The 22638-nt window shown below is 45.5% G+C and overlaps 1 protein-coding gene across 1 annotated transcript; it reads right to left on the reverse strand.

The window, feature by feature from the left end:
• Positions 1–15849: 15849 nt before the first annotated feature.
• On the reverse strand, positions 15850–22638 carry LOC132337655 (atrial natriuretic peptide receptor 2-like). Its single transcript, XM_059866415.1, has 6 exons — positions 22419–22638; positions 20523–20657; positions 19330–19504; positions 18320–18418; positions 16551–16642; positions 15850–16029 (listed from the first exon to the last, which is right to left on the reverse strand). Exons 1-6 carry the CDS (start codon positions 22596–22598, stop codon positions 15880–15882), a joined length of 831 nt encoding a protein of 276 aa, XP_059722398.1. The 5' UTR covers positions 22599–22638; the 3' UTR covers positions 15850–15879.

Here is a 22638-nt window from a genome sequence, read left to right on the forward strand (position 1 = left end):
AACCCATGGAGAAGGAGGAAGAAGAAGCATGAAGAAGAAACCCAGGACAGCACCCTGTGCCCTCCACCTTGCTGCCATCCACAACATCCTAAAAATCCCAAACCCTCAATTTCTCACCCAGTGTCACACCTGCACTGCTCTCTATCATCTATTTCACACTTTTGTGGGTTCCAGTCTCTCTTGAAGTCTGGGAAACTTTCTCCATGGATGAGGGTCAGAGTCAGAGCTGCCCTGGGGGTCAGGGCACCCCAGAGCAGACACAGAAATATTCCTGTGCCCTGAGTTTCCACACTCTGGGGATATACCTGCCTCATCCCATGAGGAAGCTGAGCACTGAAGTTGGTAGCACACCTACTAGGCTTGGTAAGGCATCATTAGGGCACTGCTGCAGTAACTCATCTTCCTCCTTCCAAGCACACTGACCCCTTTGGCCTCCCTCTCCTTCCCAGCTGCTCAGGCCAACATTCCCTGGCTGGCTGAAAGGGCAGTGATGTTTCTGCAGCACTTTCATCACAGTGGGATCACTGAGTCTGTGAGGGAAGCTGGCACCAGGGGCCCCCACTGAGACATTAACATTTAGCTGCAATCTCCAAGCATTTTCCTGGTGTCCCCCTGCCTCCCCTCCCTGAGTGGGCTGGAGCTGGGCTGGCAGGCTCAGTGCACAGCATCAGCACTTTGAATGGCTGTTTATTTAAACATAAATTTACTAAAAGTTTCCGTGTCACATGTATGGTTGAGTTCAACACTAAATATGTTGATCTGGACATTCTTGCTTCCCCATGATCTTTAAGTTGGATCTCAGAAATTCATAGGTTGATCTTGCACCAAACTGCTCAGAATCCAAGTTTTTCATTCTCTGTGTTTTATGAGGCATCTTTGGTGCTTGGACTGAGGTCTAATTTGTCCATGTTATTGCCTCACTGGAGCAAGGCTGAACTTGCAGTGGGAGCAGCTGCAGGCAGGAAAGTTGTGGCATTGTCTGCACTTCCTAACTTCTCACAGGAGAGAGAAAGAGAACCCTTTGTGGTCAGCATGGACGTGACACATCCCCGGCCGCTCTGAGCTGGGACATTTAGCCAGGTCCCTCCTGTGAGATCCCATCTGGGCTCTTCGTTTGGTTACTGAGGTGTGTGGTGACCTCTCCTGGTGAGTGGAGAACGTGCCTCAAGACCGAGAGCAACTTCTGCTAAAAACAGAGAAAATAATAGAGCAGACACAGCCTTCAATAAAATTATTTCTTCATAATCAAAAGCATGGTGCATGCACTGCAACAAGGTTCTGAGTGTCTCTTTTTCAGGGTTTAGTCATGGAAGTGTGTGTGAGTGGCCATGTCTTGGGAAGGCTCTTGGTATGTCTGTGGTGTATTGTTGTTTATTTAATCATTAAATTTATGAAAAGTTCCAGTGTCACACGGGTGGTTGAGGTCAACACTGGATCTGTTGATCTGGACTCTCATAATGGATCTTGCAGAATGTAAGTTTGTGTAGGAAGAGATGGGTGTGTAGGGAGGATATTTCTTAAGCATTTTGTCTGGGATAGCACTTGCCAGGTATTTCTTTGCAGCTCAGCTCATCCTGGCATGGCTGGGAACAGTGCCACCAGTGCCCATTGACCAAGGTTTGCTCGCCAAGCAGCCAAATCAAGGGGCAAGAGGTCACCCTATCCCATTGTGCTATTTATTGCTGCATGCCATTTGTCAGTGTGGAGCTTGCAGAAGGTGAAGCCATTTCTAGAAATGGCTAAACAGCTACAGGAATGAAATGGCACCTCTCCTAGAAGTTGCAGTGGTTGTTTACTTCCCTTCTCCCTCCCCTAACAGACTGGTGATGAACCTAAAAATAACCTAACTAACTAAAAATGTAATCATTACATAAAGCCTGTCCTCCACAAAGCCCTCAGCAGATTTTCTTTAGCCTCTGAGAGTGGCACTGTACATAACCTAAATTTTGTATTCCCAGAGCAGGATCTCAATTGTCCATTAGATTTGAAATATCTCAGATTTGTGGACTGTGCTTAACTAGAGAGTGGTGTAGGTCAGTCCCTGTGTTTTGAGAATAGGGAGGTAAACTACCCAGATTTTAGTCTGGGATCCCTGCATGTGTTCTTCTTCTTCCTGCTAACATTTATGGTCCTTTTCATCAATGCTTCTCATCAGTTCAGGTACAACTGCACACTGCATGTACCTGTTGTCCTGCTCTTCTAAAGTTCTTCTAAGCCTTCTGATGTTTACATTTTTGTGATGGAGCTTCTCACACACTTTTCATGTAAATAATGATTGTTGTGCATTCCTTTCTGGAGGAGGAGAGAATTGATGGACTGTTGGTTTGACCAGTGTGGCTGGAGAGGTGGCAATTTCATCCTCCAATCCATGGTCACTTTTGGAATTCTGTAAATATTGGAGCTTGGAAATAAACTGCCCTCTTTTTACCTTGGACATCTCAGCTTGTGTGTGTCGTTCATTTTGTGTCCTGTTGTGACATGTGCCCACTTGCTTATTGTGATTAGAAGGCAAATCCTCCGTGGTGAGAACTGCAAGCAGTTGGCTTTGCCAGGATGGCCATCCTGGAATCCTTCAGTGGATGCACATCAGGCTGCATGGGAGCAGAGGCCCCTTCTTGCCTTGGGTGGGGGAGCTGCAGTGGGAAGGATGCAGCTTCACCCAGAGCTTGGAAAAGCTGCTCTGTCTCAGGAACTCAGGGTGGCTGTGGCTGCTCTTATCACCCTCTGTTCTTGATGTGACAACCTTGCTTTGTTTTCCCAGAAAATACTCACCGTGATTGCCAAGCTTCTGGAAATAGCTGAAGCCTTTTGTGGAGGTGGGTGGCATGGCTGTGGGCCAGAGGGACAGGATATTTTAGCTGTTGCTTCTCAGCACAGCGTGACTGGCAAGCAGCCTTCAAAACCTAACACTCCTAAAGCTGTGATAAGGTGCTCAGGCTACAGGGCTGGAGGCTGTGCTCATGCTTGAGATAAAGTCCCCTGTCAGCACCACATTCACACCTCCCCTGTCACACCAGGCAGCCCCTGGCCCTGCCATTCCCACCAGGCACTTGCAAAGCCTCAGCCCTGGGGGATCAGGCCCTGTGCTGTGTCCACGGGGGCTGCAGCTCCCTGTGCCCTTGGGGTGACATTGAGCTGCTTACAGGGAATGCTGTGGGGTGGAAGGGATCTGTCACTAGGGATTGTCACCCACAACTTTGGACTCAACCCTTCCCCTTGGGATGCACTGTCTGGATAGAGGAGGAGTGCGTGGAGTAAGAATGAGGGATGTGGGACTCCAGGGGCTCTTCAAAATGCAGTTTATTGTATCCAAGATGTTACAGCAGCCCAGGATCGTGGGTGACAGAGCTGTGCCCACAGCTGTCAGCTCCAGCTGCAGGCAGGCCTGGAGATCCTTTGGTTTTGGTTACAAAGCATTATCTACTTTTCTTTTGGTTACAAAGCATTATCTACTTTTCTTTTGGTTACAAAGCATTATCTACTTTTCTTTGCTGTGCATCTTAATACAGTAGAACCAATCTATACCTGAACTTTTACCTATAGCCCATCATAACTACTGTCATTGCCATATTCATGTTACCATTCTCCAATCACTAAAGTCAGTACATTACAGTTTAAGCCAGAAGTTATTTTTCAGTTTTCTTGCAGTGGAAAATTCTGAGACTTTTTTCTGCTTGCCACATTTGCTGCCTTGTTTGCCTGTGCTCTCTTTGTGCTTGGTAAAAACATCTTCTTGTGTGGGGTGGGTTTATCCTTTGCTCTGAGCCATAAAACCCCTTCTAACTAACACACCCTTTGCCCCTTTGGTTAGCCAGTCAGACTGGCTCAGCAATTCTTTCCCTCTATATCAAAACTTGCTTTCATTTCTATTCCTTCTTCAGACTCTACATTCAAAAATCTTTCTGCCAAGCACACATAGCTGTGAGACTTCCTGGTCAAACTTTCATCCCCCCAACAGGTGGAGTGGTGTATGCCAGGGGTGAGCTGTGGGATGTACAGTGCCATGGCTGCTTCCCATGCTGGTGCAAACACCAAATGCTTTCTCTGAAACAACAGAAGTCGTGGGCAGGCAGGTAAATCTTCCTGTGGATGCTGAAGAAAGCAATGATTTCTCCCAAGTTATTTACAGTCTCACTCAGTAAAAGTGAATTTGGAGTCAATTGTTTAGTGTCTATGGGCTGGCAGAGTTTTCTGGAATTACAGAAATTCATTCCATTAGTTTACAGGGACAAAAGGCACTTGGGTCAAGCAATTGAATGCCACTAGAAAACTGAAACCATTGTGGCTGTGCCAATGGGCAAAAGAATCATTCCTGTAATCAAAACAGTTTAATCACTGCAAAACCCAGAGGTTAAAGCAGTCCTTCAGGATGAGGGCAGGTTCAAAGGCTTCCACCTGCACTGTGGTGTCAGCTTCAGCTCACAAAAGTTCTCCTTGGTAATGGCAAGGGGTGTCATTCCCACACTTCAAATGGACTTGTATGGATGGGGAAAATGAGCAGATTTTTTCACCCAGGTTCTCTGTTCACCAAGCCATTGGAGAAGTGAGGTTGCTACTCAAGTTAATATGACTGTGAGCTGGATTGGGAAGCCAAGAATCTGGTTGCTGTTGATCAGCTGCACAGGTACAGCTGCAGTTCTCTCTCCCTCTCCTGAGGTGTTTCAGTGCAAACCTTGAAAGATTTTCAACCTACAAGGACTAAAATCTCTCCTGTTTTAAATGTTAGAGCTCTGTTGATGCAGGGAAGGCTTTGGCTCACTGCACCATTGGCTTACAGCTCCTGGTGAGCTCAGTCAGCTTCATGGGTGCCAGTCAGCATTTAGCATTTTTACAGTGTTTGTACTCAGGGAGCAGTCAGGCTTGAGCAGCAGGTGCACATGGAAGGATTGTGCAGGGTCTGTGTGTGCTGACAGGCTGTAGGAAATGCTGGACTCACCTTCCTCCCTGGCCTGTTAAAAGGGGGCCCAGATGCCACCTTTAAGCCAGAACTTGAGCCCCCCAGGTAACATTGACTGCACCCCTCTGCAGAGAGGAGAATGTCCAAGCCTAAGTTTGATCTGTGTCTCTCTGAACTTCTGATTATGGGAGCAACTTATTCTGTGTATCCATTCACCCTATCCACCAAGGCTGGGCTCTGTTTGCTCTGCTTTTAAAGTTGGATGGGTATCAGTTCCTCTGGGTCTGGACTGAAGGCACTGAGACAGCAGTTCATGCTCACACTCAGGTGTTTATTATTTCTTATCAGTCAAACAGTCTCACTGCTGGGAGTTCAGCAGCTTTTCATTACAAGGCACAAAATACCCAACAATCTCTTGGTCCAAGGGCTTGTGAGACTAAACTGTCCAATTAAGAGCTGACACCTGGATTATTTTCCCTTTTAACCCAATTAAACTGATCCCACAGAGCTGCAGTGCAGACTTTTCTGCCCAATTACAAAATGCCACCCAAACCCATGGAGAAGGAGGAAGAAGAAGGTAAAGAAGAACAACCTGCCTCCACCCTAAAACCACCATCTTGCTTCATGTTTATTCCTATATTCTAAAATCCCAAACTCTAAGTTTTCCACCATGTGATGTTACACACTTCTAACCAACTACACACCTGTAATCCCAGTACTAGCAATCAATTCTGGAAGCCTTCACAGCCTCTGATCAAGTGCAGTGTTCTCTTGTGGATCTGTGCCTTTAAGCACAGAAAGTTTCAAATTCTCAGTGTCCAGGGTTCCAAGAGATGGGAAAGCCATGCAAGAATAAGCAGCAATGGGAAGGTGGGGTGGGAATACAGCCACACAATCTGCTTTTCATAGAAAATAGTGCTTCAGTGCTTGCTGAAACATGGGAGAACCCTCCAAAGGGCCTTCATTTGAGCACTCAAAACCCATCTTAGAAAAAAACTGCTTTATGAGCAGTTGCCTGCAATTTAAATGCCTTAACTGCTCAGTTAAAACCAACACAACAGTGTGGGCTGCACAGAGAGAGGCCGCAGAACCTTAGAGGCAGAAAATGTTTTCAGTATTCCTTTCCCACTGGAGATTCTTCACATAACTCCTGTGATGTTTGACCAAGAGGAGTTGTTTTACCCTGTCACCTCCCTGAGGATAACAGCACATTTTTTGCATGGTGTTGAAGTGTGAGGACCATTGTCAGCCATGACATCATATCTCAGGCCAGAGCAGAACAGGAAATGACCAAGAAGGCCAAAAATATTGGCCATGGGAAGAATGAACATTCTTTAGCCTAGATAGGTCAGATGCACCTGACAAGTCTAAGAGGACAGGGAGATCTTTCACACTGTAGCACATGAGGATATTTTAGTGCTGAGAGATGGTTTGTGAGAGGCAGAGGTGAATCAGGGTGCAAATCCTCTAGATGACATGCTAATAAAGCAGAGCTGCTCTCAAAGTGAGGAGTAAAGGGAATATGGGTCTGAATAGCTCCAAATCTGACCTTTATTTAACTTCAGGAGGCTTAAAATGAATTCTGAGTCCCAACTTCCAAACACAGCTAGAACAGTAATTCCCCTCCAGATATATCAAAACCACCAGTGAGAAAATTGTATTATAAATAATTGAATATTAATATAATATATATTAACATATATATTAATATTAATAATAGGTATAAAAGAACATATATTAATGGCTATTTTGGGGGGTAGAAGGGAAGGAAGCTTGTCTCCTGACAATAGGAGAAAACCAGCAAGCTATATTTTCTAGAAAATTTAATGGTGTTTTGCAAAAATAAATAATTATAAATATTGGTTCATAATCTGAATAGTTTCAAAATAATTTTTTAGAAGGGAGTCAGGGAGGTTTATAAGCTAAACTATCTGTGAGGTCTTACTGACTGGGGCTGAGGGCTTTTTCTGGTCTAAAGTTCCAGGAGTTGATCACTGAAGTGAGAGCCAAGATGAACCTCTGGTTTAATGGGCTGCCTCATTTGGACTCATTTTTCCCACAGCACAGGAAACCTTCATTAAAGCTCAAACAGAGCTGACTTCCAGATAAGTCTCATGTTCTCTTGCTGCTGTTTGGTAGGAACTCTGCTCTCTGAATTGCTAGAGCACACATCACTCTGTTCATCCTTCACCTTGGACCAAGAGCAGGATCACTTCAACCAAGACTTAACTGCTTTAGGCCTTTTATCCTGTATTGTATGGGGGGCATACAATTACATTTGTGTGCCAAGGATTGACCAAGGATTTTTATTGCTTTGAGGAGTGGAAATAGAGAACACTTTGATGACCTGGCCTGCAGTCTAAGCAGCTGTTTGTATTTCTCCCCTACAAAATGTGTGTGATGCAACCCTGCACAAAGCAAGGTTGTTCTCTCTGCATCTCTAGGGTCACAGAATGAAAAAGAGCTTTTGCAGGTACTCAGTAACTGCCTCATGACCAGAAAGTTTCTACTGGAAGAGAGAGTCTGCATTTCCAACTTTCATTCTTCCCCACTGTAACCGTGTGTGGCTTTCCAGAGCTGTTTTTCACACATCCCCAATCACTGGACTTTAAACCTCAGAAGAGATCTCTGCTGGGGCAGGTCTGAGAGATCTGTCCCTCCTTAGCTTAGCTTCAGAGCAAGCATCTTCACTGAGGAAAGGAAACATCCCAGCCCTTCAGGCTGAGCTTTTCTAGGCTTTTCTTTGTTCCCTAATGATCCCAGCAGCCTGAGGCTGTGAAGCACAACTGTTGCTTGTGGATTCCCATTCTCTGAAAAAATCCCTTCAGCCAGGGTTTTCTCCTGGGAAGATGAGAAGCCTCAGAGAAAAGGAAAACAATTCTGATCTCATTTGCTTCTCCTGTGCTGTGCTCACATGTGGAATGTGTTTGGAGATTGTTCACCCACAGGTGATTGTTCCATTGCATTCTGCTGGGAGTTGTTTTCACTCTCTGGCCAAGCAGGGCCAGGCTGTGTCAGGGCTCTGGAAAGAATCACGAGCTTTCATTATTATCTTTTTAGCATTCTGTAAGTATCCTTTCTGTATTCTTTATTATAGTATAGTATTCTTTAATATAACAGAGTACCATAAAGTAATAAATCAGCCTTCAGAGAACATGGAGTCAAACTCATCGTTCCTGCCTTCCTCGAGACACTCCCAGCAAACACAAGAGTTGCTGAGCCGTGTGTGGAAGGCAGAAAGCTCAGAAGGCAGGAATTCCTGGAGCAGTGAGAGGAGGGGGGCATGACAGGAAGAGGAGGCTGATACTTTGCTGAAGAGGCCCTCACAAATAGTGCAAGAATCCCAGTTCTGTGTCCTGGCTCCAGATTCCCTTATCTGGGAGCGCGGGCGGTGGGTCCTGTCCGCACGTCTGCCTCACACCCTGCTCCTCTCGCTGCCCCCAGATACAGAGTGCCTTGAACAAGTTCCAGTGCTCCATCCCTGGGCTTGAACAAGCTCCAGTGCTCCATCCCTGAGCTTCCCAGGAGCTTTCCATGCAGCACCCTCGGGCAGCCGGGTGACATCACTGTGGAGGCGCTTCCTGTGTCACATTCCCCACTGGAGAGCTCTTGCCAAGTCCTTGTCCTTCGACACAGACTTTTTAGGAACAAATGGTCTAATTTTAACCTGCCTGCCACAAACACCTTCCTGAAATAAGTTCTTACTCTCTCCTGCCTTGTGCATGCACTTGAGGGTTTAAAAACAAAATCCCTCACCCGTAGGGTGCAGAGCTAAGGCCTGTGAGCTGTAGGAGGAACAGGAGCCCGTGCCAAAAAATGCTGCCACTGTCAGAGCCATCCTGAGCTGTGAGGACAGGAATGTTCTACAGACACACACTCAGGTGATGCACATCACAAAGTTGCATGGACCTGTTCCAATCTGAATGGGGCATTCTGTATTTCAAGGATGTTGCGACAGGAGGAGCTTGTTGTTTTCTGGACTGGCTGGAGCCAGATATGACATTGAAAAGTGCAATAAATGGGCTTAGTGTCCTCTGTGGTGTGCCTGGAACAATTGCTCCAATCACAATCCTTTCATTTTTTGGGGTCTAACTAGGAATCAATAAACTGGTTCTGATCCTACAGTGAGGTCAGTTCCTCTCTGCCTGGGCTGTCCTTGAAGGGCATGTGCAGCAGTGACCTGCTTGAGAACAAGTGAAAACACAGGAGAAATAGGAATTATTGAGATGAGGACAAGGAGTACAAACCACAAAATCACAGGGGACATGCTCTTGCCTTTTACAGTTTCCATGGAGGTGAATATGTGTGTGAGCTCTTGTACTGAATGATCAATGCAAGCCTGAGCTGCTGTTTTTAATTAGCAGAGTGTAAAAAGCCACATCTTTAAAGGAGGGAGGGAAAGGGAAAGGGAAAGGGAAAGGGAAAGGGAAAGGGAAAGGGAAAGGGAAAGGGAAAGGGAAAGGGAAAGGGAAAGGGAAAGGGAAAGGGAGAGGGAAAGGGAAAGGGAAAGGGAAAGGGAAAGGGAAAGGGAAAGGGAGAGGGAAAGGGAAAGGGAGAGGGAGAGGGAGAGGGAAAGGGAAAGGGAAAGGGAAAGGGAAAGGGAAAGGGAAAGGGAAAGGGAAAGGGAAAGGGAAAGGGAAAGGGAAAAGGAAAGGGAAATGTGTTTTCAGGCAGCTGCTGTCTTTATGTTGGCTTCTTGGGAGTGACACACAGACTTCTGCTCCTTTAGACCTGGTAATTAAGCAACTCCTTGTACCTGCAGGTCAATTGATCAGATGATGGACCCCCTGTGGTCTCCAGTGCACTAAGTCCTAAAGGATAAAGAGAAAAAGGCAAAAAGTCCTTGGGGATCTCACCAGATCCATGGGGCCTTTTCTGAGCAGAAAGTCAAGCCAAGAGCAGCAGAGCAGCATCTCCTGAGGCTGAAGCCAGGGTTTGCCAGGATCCCTGTGAGGTGGCCCAGCCCCTGCAGGGTGGGGGGCTGTCAGCCACAGCAGCTGCCCAGCTTGGCCCCATGCAGCTGGGGACTAAGGCAGTGCTGGCTCACACAAGGTGAATGAAAAGTGGTTGGTGTTCCTGGGTACTCTGAGGGTCAAAACCCTGGCCCCAGCTGGGCTTCAACAGATGAGAACAAGTGTGGCAGTCGAGCTTCATGTGCTGAGCATCCCAGCAGGAGCTGGGAGCACAGCAGCACGGTGGTGAAAGGACAGAAGGGACCTGGGGATAGGATTTATCCACTCTGGGTGAGCACCTGGATTACCCCAACTCTCACACAGGCTGGCAGAGCATTTGCTCTCTACTCTAGCAGGATTATGCAGGATCTTTGAAATGTCACTGGCAAGAATTTTCTCAAACTGATTGATTTCAATGAGCTGGTTTTGTTTCCGGATTTCCATCCTCCTCTCATTTTGACATTTTTATTAGCCAGCTCCTTAAGGCCCTGAGAAGCAGTGCAGAGCTTGCAGGTTGGGTAGCTTGCTAATGGGTTTGGGAATAAGGACCAGCTAGAAGCTGACAAATACTCCAGAACATGTATGTGCTGTTTTCTATTTCATCTTTTCAATTTTCCTCTTTTCCCCTGCTCTCTGGTTTCAAGTGCCCATTCCCATTTGTCTTGTCAACAAAGACTTGTTTTGGCCTTTTAGCTTCTCTGTCCTTCATCTCGAGAGGAAAATGCTGTGATGGCCCAGAAGAGTTCCCTTTGCCTTTCCCTGGCTGTGGCTTTGTATGCTGGCAGTTCCAGCTCTCCTGGGGCCTTTCCCTTTCTCTTTCCCACTCCCATTCAGTTTCCCCATCCCTTTCACCTTCCTTTCCCTTTTCCATTCCCATTCCCGTTCCATTTCCCTTTCCCTCTCCCTTTCCCTTTCCCATTCCCTTATTTCCCTTTCCCTTTTCTCTTTCCCTTTCGCTTTCCTTTTATTCCCTTTCCCTTTCCCTTTTATTCCCTTTCCCTTTCCCTTTTTTCCCTTTCCCTTTCCCTTTTTTCCCTTTCCCTTTCCCTTTCCCTTTCCCTTTCCCTTTCCCTTTCCCATTCCCTTATTTCCCTTTCCCTTTCCCTTTCCCATTCCCTTATTTCCCTTTCCCTTTTCTCTTTCCCTTTCGCTTTCCTTTTATTCCCTTTCCCTTTCCCTTTTATTCCCTTTCCCTTTCCCTTTTTTCCCTTTCCCTTTCCCTTTCCCTTTCCCTTTCCCATTCCCATTCCCTTATTTCCCTTTCCCTTTCCCATTCTCTTATTTCCCTTTCCCTTTTCCCTTTCCCTTTCCCTTTCCCTTTCCCTTTCCCTTTCCCTTTCCCTTTCCCTTTCCCTTTCCCTTTCCCTTTCCCTTTCCCTTTCCCTTTCCCTTTCCTTTTATTCCCTTTCCCTTTTCCCTTTCCCCTTTCCCTTTCCCTTATTTCCCTTTCCCCTTTCCCTTTCCTGTTCCCTTATTTCCCTTTATTCCCTTTCCCTTTATTCCCTTTCCCTTTTGTGTTCCCTTTCCCTTTATTCCCTTTCCCTTTATTCCCTTTCCCTTTATTCCCTTTCCCTTTATTCCCTTTATTCCCTTTATGCCCTTTCCCCGCCGTGTTTGGGCCCGCAGCGACACCTGGCGGCCGCTCTGGGAAGTGCAGTTTGTTGTTTGCGGATCCAGCTGTGGCGTTTCCACATCTGGCGAGAGGAGCCGGGCACTGCATTCCCCAGGCTCTGCATCCCGTGTGCCTCAGCAGTATGACTGATGCAGGATGGATAAAATATCCCGTCTGGTCTGTATGGAAATGAAGCTTTTGAGAACTGGCTTGGTTTGTCAGACTCTGTTTGTCAGACTTTATTCCTGCAGGATTTCTCTCATTGAAGGGATATATCTGTGCCTTTGGCTAGGCTGAAATCTCCCCATAATAAGCTGAAGACTGTGAGTTAGCCCAATCCAGAGCAGGTTTTTCAGTCCAGAATACATTTCATGGCATCTAAGTCAGTCTCAGAGTTAAGCCAGGCAACCTGGTACAGCCTTAACCTTCATCCAGTCCAAGCCTTGCTATATGTTAGACATAAACAACAAAAAATCTGGGGGCAAGCCACCATATCAGAGCATCAGCCACATGCACAGCAAGGAGCACATCACTCCCTCTTGCCAGAGACAGGGAAAGGGACTGCTCAGAGTTGAACCAAAGTGGGTTTTGTTAATAAACACTAATTGCTGTCTATCCAGCACACACATTTTTTCTAATTTAAAAATCCACACTGAAGCCTCTGAAGAGATGAAGATCAGAACAGGCTCAATTTTCCATGCAAATAATTTGCTTCTGATCTTGACCCAGGATTTTCATAACAATTGGAGACAGCATGGGGCTGCTGTGTCTCTGAGCCACAGTTCCCAGCTGTCCCTCTCCCCATGGGCTTCCTTTCATGCCTGCCTCTGAAGGGATATCTGCACCTGAGGCATTTTCCTGCACTGAGCTGAAAGTCATGTCTCTTCAAACACATTTCTTTCTGTCTCTCCTTTTCCTGTTTTTTGGGGATTTTTTTCCACATTTGATCTCACTTCATGAGTGGTGACAGGAACCAGATGAAATATTCCAGCCTTTCAGTCAATGTTGGACATCAACCTGGATTTACATATGTTTGAGTACATGGGATTGTGTGTCTAAATCTATATGAGCACACCTCTGCAGGTTCCATACATCTCCAGTAATATCTTCATCAGGCATCTTAAAAACACACCAGACTGCCATCTCCCTGGATTCAAGAGGCTGGCTTTAAAAAGAGGGATTTTGGGGAGTTTTGTTTGCTTTTTTTGTTTGTTTTGGAAGTGGATTTCCAGGATGCAGCATGCTGTAATGTGATTTACCTTTGGTTTTTTTTGGTGTGAAAGTATTGGATCAACTTCCATCTCCCTGGATTCAAGAGGCTGGCTTTAAAAAGAGGGATTTTGGGGAGTTTTGTTTGCTTTTTTTGTTTGTTTTGGAAGTGGATTTCCAGGATGCAGCATGCTATAATGTGATTTACCTTTGGTTTTTTTTGATGTGAAAGTATTGGATCAACTTCCAAGCTACCTTAGTGGAAAAATCTGAACCACATGCTTGCAGATACCTTTTAACAGAAATGAAATTGTATTTGTACAGATGTAAATATTCCATGTAGACAGGTTCTGAGAATTGGGGAGGTGGGAGGGAAAGATGTGCTCGAGATTAGTGAAGTATTTTATTAGGTTGTTTTATTAAGCTGTCAGCCTGGAGTGACCATTGTGGCCATTGATGCAAAGTCCTGCATGAATTGAAGCATTGAATTTGCCTGAAATATTTTTTTCCTTGAACTGGTGAATATATTTCTAGAACAACACTGACCTTGACTGATAAAACACCAGTGCTGGAGTTAGTTCTGTTTCATTCTTTCTCATGTGGAAATATGTATGTTACATTTATCATGAGGACTTCAGCCTCCAATTTTATTTACTTTTGTAGAAAAGCAAACAGTTCTCCAGCTAACCTTCAGAGATTTTACCTACTTCAGGCTGAGCTTGGAGCCACACACCCTCTCCTGCAGGGACTTTCTCTGCCCTGACTTAAAGAAACAGCTCTTGGCTTTGACTCTGCAAGGACTCAACTTATGTGAGCTGTACTCCAACCAACTTCCTTTGAAACTCATAAAGCTACTTTAGTTTAGGAAAAATGAAATTATTAAAAACAAAGACCTAGAAATTATTAAAACCAAGACGAATTGCAGCTTTCCAAGCTTGACTTCCTCCTAAATTCACACCTTCATTTGTGTTGCCTTTAGCAACCATTGAGCACTGCCTTGCCTCCTTTAGGAAGAACTTCAATCTGCTCAATCTCTTTTGCTCTACATGAACCTGTCAGCTGGGAGAAGAGCCAGGCCAAACCCTCTCCCAACACTTGGGCTCCTCTTCCCTCTTCCTGGAATTGCTGAAAGAAGGCAGCGGGCAGGATGGGGTTAATTAGATGTGCAGCTCTCTTGCAAATGAATTGAACTCTGCACAGAGTCACTAATTGCCAACATGGGGAAGTAATTCAGTTTGCTTTGCTTTCTCTGAGTCACACAGAGAGGAGGAATTTACTGCTCTTCACTGCAGAGACTCTCCCTCCAACAAGGAAAGAATGGCAAATTTCAGTTCAGTGGGAGAAGTCTCTCTCAAATCTCCCACAGAGCTGGACTGATCTTTGCCTCACCACCAAGCCCCCAGGAGACTGATAATGGAAAATATACATGGATGGAGAGGAGATTCCACTGAAGGGGGGAGAAACTGGGAAGACAAAGGGCTACAGAGACTTACTAGAAGAAATTCAGTGTTGTCCTCACTTCATTGAAACAATAATCAAAACCAGTTATTACCTCCTCCATCAGGATTTTGCTACTCCCTCTCCTACTATCTGAAGTGACACATTTTCCAAGCTGTGGCTCCCTGGAGTGGTAAGGGCCATGTTGAAATGAGCAGCTTGCTGGAGTGTGTCAGGGTCTCAGAGCCCTGGGCTTTGGTGGCTGCATGCTGTGGCACCTACAGGCATCAATCTGGGATGGCTTTAGGGAAGTGAAAGAGTCACTCTGCCTAAAAGCACATCTTTTACCTCCCAGTCATGCTCCTGGTAGAGCCCCACCTGCACTTTTGTAGTTTCTCCTTGTTTTGAGACACCTTCCTAAATTTCTGCTAGTTTTAGGTTCCCACATTAACATACTAGCTAAAAATACCAGTTGTGGCTAGGAGCAAAAAGAGAATGGTATTTAAAGGAGCTGTGTGTGCCTGGGACAGCCCAGTTGTTCTTCTACTGTCACATCTCACCTACAAAACCTGGAAGAAGCTCATTTTTCCATGAAGTTGTAGCACCATGTGACCTGTGTTCTAAATTGGCACCTTTGTCACCTTCCTCCAAAGCAGGGGAGCCCAGAGGAAGGAGGCTCTCCTGGAGGCTGTGTGGGGAGCTCTGGTGAAAGCCATTCCTCTGCTCTTGGCTCACTCCATGGGTGACACTCCCAGGGCTCCAGTCTGCTCTGGAACTCCTTTGAGCAGGAGTGTCTGGGCTCAGCTCATCCCAGGACAAGGCAGGGCTCTGTGCAGCTGGAGCTGCTCCCACACCAGCCTGCTGGCAGACAGAAACACAGCAGAGCAGTTTTACACACATTGGAGATGTTTTACACACATTAGAGCAGTTTTACAAACAGCAGAGCTGTTTTACACACACCAGAGCAGTTTTACACACAGCAGAGCAGTGTTACACACATTGGAGCTGTTTTACACACATTAGGCAGTTTTACACACAGCAGAGCAGTTTTACACACAGCAGAGCTGTTTTACACACATTGGAGCAGTTTTACACACATTGGAGATGTTTTACACACAGCAGAGCAGTTTTACACACAGCAGAGCAGTTTTACACACAGCAGAGCTGTTTTACTGACATTAGAGCAGTTTTACACACATTGGAGCAGTTTTACACACATTGGAGCAGTTTTACACACATTAGAGCAGTTTTACACACATTGGAGCAGTTTTACACACAGCAGAGCTGTTTTACACACACCAGAGCAGTTTTACACACACCAGAGCAGTTTTACACACACCAGAGCAGTTTTACACACAGCAGAGCTGTTTTACACACAGCAGAGCAGTTTTACACACACCAGAGCAGTTTTACACACAGCAGAGCAGTTTTACACACAGCAGAGCAGTTTTACACACATTGGAGCAGTTTTACACACATTAGAGCAGTTTTACACACAGCAGAGCAGTTTTACACACATTAGAGCAGTTTTACACACATTGGAGCAGTTTTACACACACCAGAGCAGTTTTACACACATTAGAGCAGTTTTACACACAGCAGAGCAGTTTTACACACAGCAGAGCAGTTTTACACACAGCAGAGCAGTTTTACAGACATTACAGCTGTTTTACACAGCAGAGCCCCCTGCTCCAGGGCAAAGATGCAATTTCCACGTGCCCCAGTCTGTAGTGAATGCCTTGTAGCCTAGGAAGGCTCCCCCAGCCAGATGTTCACCTCCTTACTTGTTGGACAGATCCCTGGCTACTTTCCATCTTTTTTTTCTTGGAGATTGCTGGATTCCAGTGGCACACCAGGCTGTCATTTTGAACACTGTAGTTCTTGTTTCCAAGAAGCCAGTAGGTTTTCATTTTCCCTTTGCCCTGGACAAGAAAAGGAGAGAGAAGAAAAAGCTGTTTTCATGAGATATGAAACCCAGCAGGGATCTCTATGGCCAGAGCTACTCCCTGTCCTGCATTTGTTATCTCTCCTTCTCTCATAAATGGCTGCTGATCAGGGAAAGAATTACAACTGATGTGCAGTTTGAGTGCTAATAATCTCTTCTGTCCAGAGGTCACTGCCTTGCTGGTCACTGGCAGTGTTGCTAAGGGTTTAAAATAAGCCTTAAACCCACGTGTCTGACTGGATCCTTACACTTTGGGCCACACTCCTGTGGTTCCATGCAGGTGCAGACATAGCAGCCATGTTTCAAAGCACACAGAACACTTTTTCTTCAGCTTTGAGGAGCACGGTGTAGCCACTTCCAATTGAATTAGCAAAAGAACCTTGGGGACACAGCTAAAAGTTGATGTGCTCCTCACAGAAGAGCAATGGCCAAACCTATCATCTTCTCCCTATCCCACTGAATGCCTTTATTGTTCTGAAGTTACAGAAAAACTGTTACCTTGACTTCAATTTCTCCCCTCAGTTCAATTTCATAGGCATCATCTGTGAGAAGAGCTTGGTATGTGGCAGAACTGATGTGGATCTTCTGTGCTAGGATTCAGAGCAGAGCAGGAATTAATGATTCCCTGAATCCCAGAGAAAACACACCAGCCCTCCTGCATTCATCAGCCCAGTGTTTCCACCTCCTTGTGAAAACCCCCAGTCACTTGTTCTTTAAAATTTTAAAAGTTTAATGATAATAAAATGGTTATAAAAATAGCAATATAATTAGAGTAATAATAATTTGGACAGTTTGGATTAGGACAATATGAGACAATAGAAACAAAGAGTTAGGGACAGTCCAGGTACCTCTTTCTGGGCAAAATAAGCCCAAAAAAGGCCCCACGTTAACAGAGGATTAACCCTTCAAAGCAACAGCCTGTTGCATATTCACACACCTCATCCATGGTGCATCAATTCCATTCACACACAGGATTCTGTCTGGGCAGGGTCAGCTTCTGCCTCTGAACCCTGACGGCGTCTGCAGGGCTGAGTGAGGCAGGAAGAAGTTCATTTCTCCTGATAATGGAGCAATAAATTCTCTTTCTCTGAAAGATTTGGGTGTCCTGTGGCTGCTAGCTCGGTGGGAGTACCTCATTCCTTTCTTTAAAAATATATCCCACCTACATGGTTCCTATTTTAACTACAAAAGTTACCCTTTAACTACAAAACTACATTTACCAAACTAGTTAAATGTCAATACAGCACTACTAACCAATGCAACATAATACATATAGTAAATATCTGCACAGAGCCATAGAACATGCACTTTTCACATCCTCTTTTGGCATTAAGGGATGGGACTCCACATGCCAGTGCCAATCCACAAGAGTTTCTCTTGTCCATTTGGTAGCTGGTGCATGTGCAGGAGCAGTGGGGATGGCAGGACAAGGAAGAGCTCCTTCCTTAGATGGATGATAATGGTGTGACCTGGGCTGGTCCCAGAGAGTGCTCCTGGGTGGATGCCACGGGACAGAGAGGGAAATGACCACATTTCTCACAGCAGCTTGTGAGAATTTTCAGGGAGTTGTAAGGCTGTGATAACTTGTTAAGTATAAACAATCTGCAGGTGGTGATTTCCTGCTTCATCTTTCTGTTCTTCTCAAGGACAGGGTGTGAGGAAAGTGTTTTTGTTAACGAGCCAATCAAACAGAATCTGTGGTATCACTCTATAAAAACTGCGTGGTTCTCTTGAATAAAACCTTCTTTACTCTTTCTGCAATCCTGCCCCTCACCTGTTCCTGTGTCACTATAAAAACTGTGTGGTTCTCTTGAATAAAACCTTCTTTGCTCTTTCTACAATCCTGCCCCTCACCTGTTCCTGTGTCATCATAAAAACTGTGTGGTTCTCTTGAATAAAATCTTCTTTGCTCTTTCTACAGTCCTGCCTCTCACCTGTTCCTGTGTCATCATAAAAACTGTGTGGTTCTCTTGAATAAAACCTTCTTTACTCTTTCTACAATCCTGCCTCTCACCTGTTCCTGTGTCACTATAAAAACTGTCTGGTTCTCTTGAATAAAACCTTCTTTGTTCTTTCTACAGTCCTGCCTCCTGCCTGTTCCTGGCCATTCTCAGCACTCAGTGACACTCCTTCTCCTCCAGAGACTTATTTCACACGTGGCTGTGCTTGATGTGAGGGTGTTTGGGGATTTCCTTGCCCTGCAGTGCCTTGAGGTGCAGAGTGCAGGAGTGGCTCTGGCTGGAGGCAGACCCTGCCCAGGCACTTACGCAGGCTGGTGGATTCCATGCGGGAGGCTGTGTTCACAGTGTCCCCAAAGAGGCAGTAACGAGGCATTTTGTACCCCACCACTCCAGCTACACAGGCTCCTGAGAAAACACAAGGCACAGAAACCCCAAAAAGAAGCAGTGAGAAGTAAGTGCAGGGCAATGGCAAATGCCAGGGCCTTTGCCAGTCACTCTGTATCCTCAGAGAGATGTGGTGATTGGGAGAGCTCTGTGCACCTGGGGCCTGGCTGCACAGCATTCACTTGGTGAGAGAAGTCACAATTTGATTCGTGTCCTGGACTGCCAAGCAGATTGTATTCTATTTGCCATCTGCATGGCAGTTGTCTTCTGTTCAGTGGGCAGTTTTCCTTCTCTCTTCCACACCCAGGGAGACACCTGCTGATAACAGGCCATGGAATGTCCCTGCATGGCTGATAAGAACTGCAGCATCCCACTGGGAGATGTGAGCCCAGAGGGAGCAGCCAGGCATTCCTACCTGGATAGAATCTGAGGTTCTGGAACACCAGCACAGCTTCTCCACTGGATTTCCCAGAGGAGCAGCAGCTGCCTCTTCCCCTGGACCTTCAGAGGCAGACTGCACCCTTCTCCAGGATCCCTGCTCCAGCAGAACCACCCCTGGCACTGCAGGAGGGCTGAGCCACAATTCCAATGGCACTGCTGCCAGCACCCTGACCCACAGGGTGTCAGGCTGTGCTCTGGCTCTGGCAGGGTTGTTTTGGTTTACTGCATTGTTTATTTTATTTTTATTTTCTTCCCTTCCACATCTCCCAGTGGGATGCTGCAGTTCTTATCAGCCATGCAGGGACAGTCAATGGCCTGTTATCAGCAGGTGTCTCCCTGGGTGTGGAAGAGATAAAACTGCCCACTGAGCAGAAGACAACTGCCATGCAGATGGCAAATAGAATGCAATTTGCTTGTCAGTCCAGGACATTCTCCCATAACTGACTGTGCCCTGCTGTGTTCTGCTGCCTTCAGCTCAGCCCTGTGTGTACCTGTGTGAATCCCAGCCCGCAGCTCCAGCCTGCCCCTTGGCATGTGAGGGATCACCACCTGCCCCACGGCTGCCACCAGGTCCAGGGACATCTTGGCAATCTCATCGGCGTGTCTGGTGCCATTCCTCTCTGGCAGGCCACTCACCACCATGTAGGCATCCCCAATGGTTTCCACCTGGTGGGAAGGGGCACGTGTCACCAAGGGGCAGGCACTGAGCTTGACAGCATAGGGATAAAATGTTTCTAAAATCATGGAATATTCAGGGGAGTTGGAAAGGAAGGATAGGCTTGGTGGACCCTGTGAAAATGTTAGGCTGCACCTGTATAATCATTTAATGACTATGATAAATGATTGTTTGGTAATTGGATATAATTATTGTTTGATTGTAACAAAATCATGAGAAATGATGTTGGGGGATTTGATGGAAATTACAAAAATCCATGCTTGGATGAAATCAATGTATACAATAGGACAATGTAAGTTTAATAATTAATATGTATTATATAATGTTATATAAAGTAGTAGTTATATAAAGTTTTATATAAGGGTATAAAAACATGTTCATCCTGAACTCATGGTGGGTCAGATTTGGGTCTGTACCCCTGACAGCCAGAGCTCTTCAATAAAAGCACCTGCATATAATCATTCCAGATGATGTGTTCCTGAATGCTAACAAGCTTGCCTTTGGAAAGAAAATCAGAGTAAAATCCATTTTAGCTGTCCAGCACTCGCCTGCCACTATAAGACACAAAATAATACAACATGGACACACTGCTCTTCTTGAGGTAAAAAAGGCACTTTTAATTTCTGACTCCAACATTTATAGATTTCCAAAAGTGACAGTGGATTGGAGGGTGACAGTGCCACCTCTCCAATGACACTGGACAAACCAACAGCCCATCAAATTTCTTCTCCTCCATAAAAGAATGCAAAACTATAAGTTATTTACAGAAAGTGTGTGAGAAAATTCGTTACAAAAATATAAATATAAAAAACTAAGCAAAACTTAAAAACTCAAAGCAACACTCGCCAAAATGGGGTATGGAGTCCCTGTAGGATGGCAGCTCTTGTATGTATTTCATGGATTGAACTCCTTGAAACTCCTGGCCTGGGGTGTTTGATATTCAGCAGAAAACAGAGTAAAAAAGATTTCAGCAGCTTGCAGATGCCTTTCCTGGGGATTTGTACTCACCTTGTACACATCATAGGACTCAATCCTGGTGTCAAAGCAGACGTAGAGATTGTTGAGCATCTCAACCACTTGCAGGGGAGTGCAGGAGGCAGCAATGCTTGTGAAGCCCACGATGTCAGAGAAAAAGATGGTCACCTGTCACAGGGAGGAGAGCGTGAGGCAGGATCTCCAGGCAACACTGGTGAAGCCCGTGGGGAGTTTGGGCATTTGTGAAATCCTGAGCCTAAGCCACAGCCTGCACCAGCCCTGCACAGCTCAATAGAAACAACCCTAAATTAACAAGTTCTGGCTCTGAATTGTTTTCTAATACTTTGAAAGGTAAAATTATTCTTATCTCCAAAGTTTAGCACCTGCACTTCTGGGAATACCTCATACTAATGGGAGACTGAAATTCAAATCCTTTGAATCTTGTGAGCAAAGATCAAGAGAATTCTTATAGAAGTAGGGCCTCATCTTCCTTTAAAAGTGATTTAGACTGTGATAGGGATAAAATAGGTACCAAAAAACCCTGTGAAATAAAGTCTCAGTTGCTGGCTCTGCTCTTGTTGAATTAGAAAATATTAACTGGGTTTTGTTTCATTTTCAAATGATGCTTGTCATGATCAAGTAATTTCCAGAAAAAAATCACTTTAAAAAAATCAAACATAAAAGAATAGAATTGAGGAAGAGCAATGTGTGCTGCAGCTGTTGGCAAAGAATTTTCTTCTCTGTGCTGTCTGAATTGTGTCAGTGTTTAAACTCAAACCACCCTTGCTAATACCAATCAGCTGGAAGGGCCACCTCTTCACTCTGCCTTGGTTCAGCACTTTTGATGTCATGACTATTGTGGATTTTAATTAATTGTGCAATTACAGGTTGTTGTTTTGGTAATGATGCCTACAGATTAAATGCAAACATTTAGCACTGTGTTTCACAGCTGAAAGTAAGGGGGTGCCCAGGGAAAAAGAGAGAATAGAATTGCAGTTATGGTAGCATGAGGATTTGGGCTGAGGGCTCTGCAGCACAGCTGCTAAACTCAGCACTGACAGCAGCAATTCTTTTATTCTTCATATTTTACAAGGAGGAGATTCATTTCTTGCTCCTTTGAGCTCATGATCCAGTGGTGCTGGCTGCCTGTTGTGGGTAGGCTCCTAAACACCAGGACAATTTGCCAGAATAGGATGTTTGATGTCCAAAGCCATAAATTTGGCAATCTCAGCTCTTCTTCCTTCCCCATCAGCCTGGGTGCTCCATGGCAAACTGCACAGCTCTTTCCAAAAGCCATTGGGAATATTTGGATTTCCACCCACGCTCGACTCCAGCTGCAAACCCAGGAGCCTCAGAACTGTGACAAGGTAGGTGCTGTTTTAGGGGAATATTTTCTACCCTTGGGATTGAGAGGAACAGTGGATTTGTTTTCCAAACCAGCTGTGGGTCTGCTGGTGGATAAAACCAGCACTGGGACATAAAAGAAACAATGGGAAGGATTCCACTGATTGATGAATGGAAAAAGAGATTTGCTTTTACAAATAAACTTAAGTTTGCTGATAAATGAAATGAGACATTGAAAGATGAAAGAAACAATGGGGAAGAAAAAAAACCCTAAATTCCATAAGAATTAAAAATGGGAGGGTTGTAAATTAGAGGGGAATCTCTGGGATCAGGTGTTCTGGGGAGTCGGAACCTCTCAAGTCCCTCAGAAATGGGGAAAGAGAGAAGGGAAATGTGGCTGGGAAATTGGGATAAAAAGGAGGCTGTGTCCTCCAAACATGTGAGAGACCCCAGGGGAATGCCCCATGGCCTCTGCCTTGGTTGGAAAGAAGCCAAAGGACTCCTCTGTCTCCTTTTTGGACAGAAACCTCTGGTGTTTGTGGGTGAATTTTCCTAACAGTGGCAAAATCTTTTCCATTTGCCCACCTGGTCATAGTTTTCTGCCTCAACTTTTTGGCATCTCCTCAGCTGCTTGGCCACAGACTTTGGCAGCATCTGGTGCAAGAGGTCCTCAGCCAGGCGCCTCTCCCTTTTCAAGTCCTCTGTCTTCTCCTTGAGGTTCCTGGCATAACTGTGGATCCAATCTGTCATTTGCTTGAAGGACATCAGCACAATGGGGTAAATGAGACAGGCAACCACCAACAGA

This window comes from Haemorhous mexicanus, chromosome 23 (assembly GCF_027477595.1).
Source record: "Haemorhous mexicanus isolate bHaeMex1 chromosome 23, bHaeMex1.pri, whole genome shotgun sequence".
Taxonomy (NCBI): Eukaryota; Metazoa; Chordata; class Aves; order Passeriformes; family Fringillidae; genus Haemorhous; species Haemorhous mexicanus.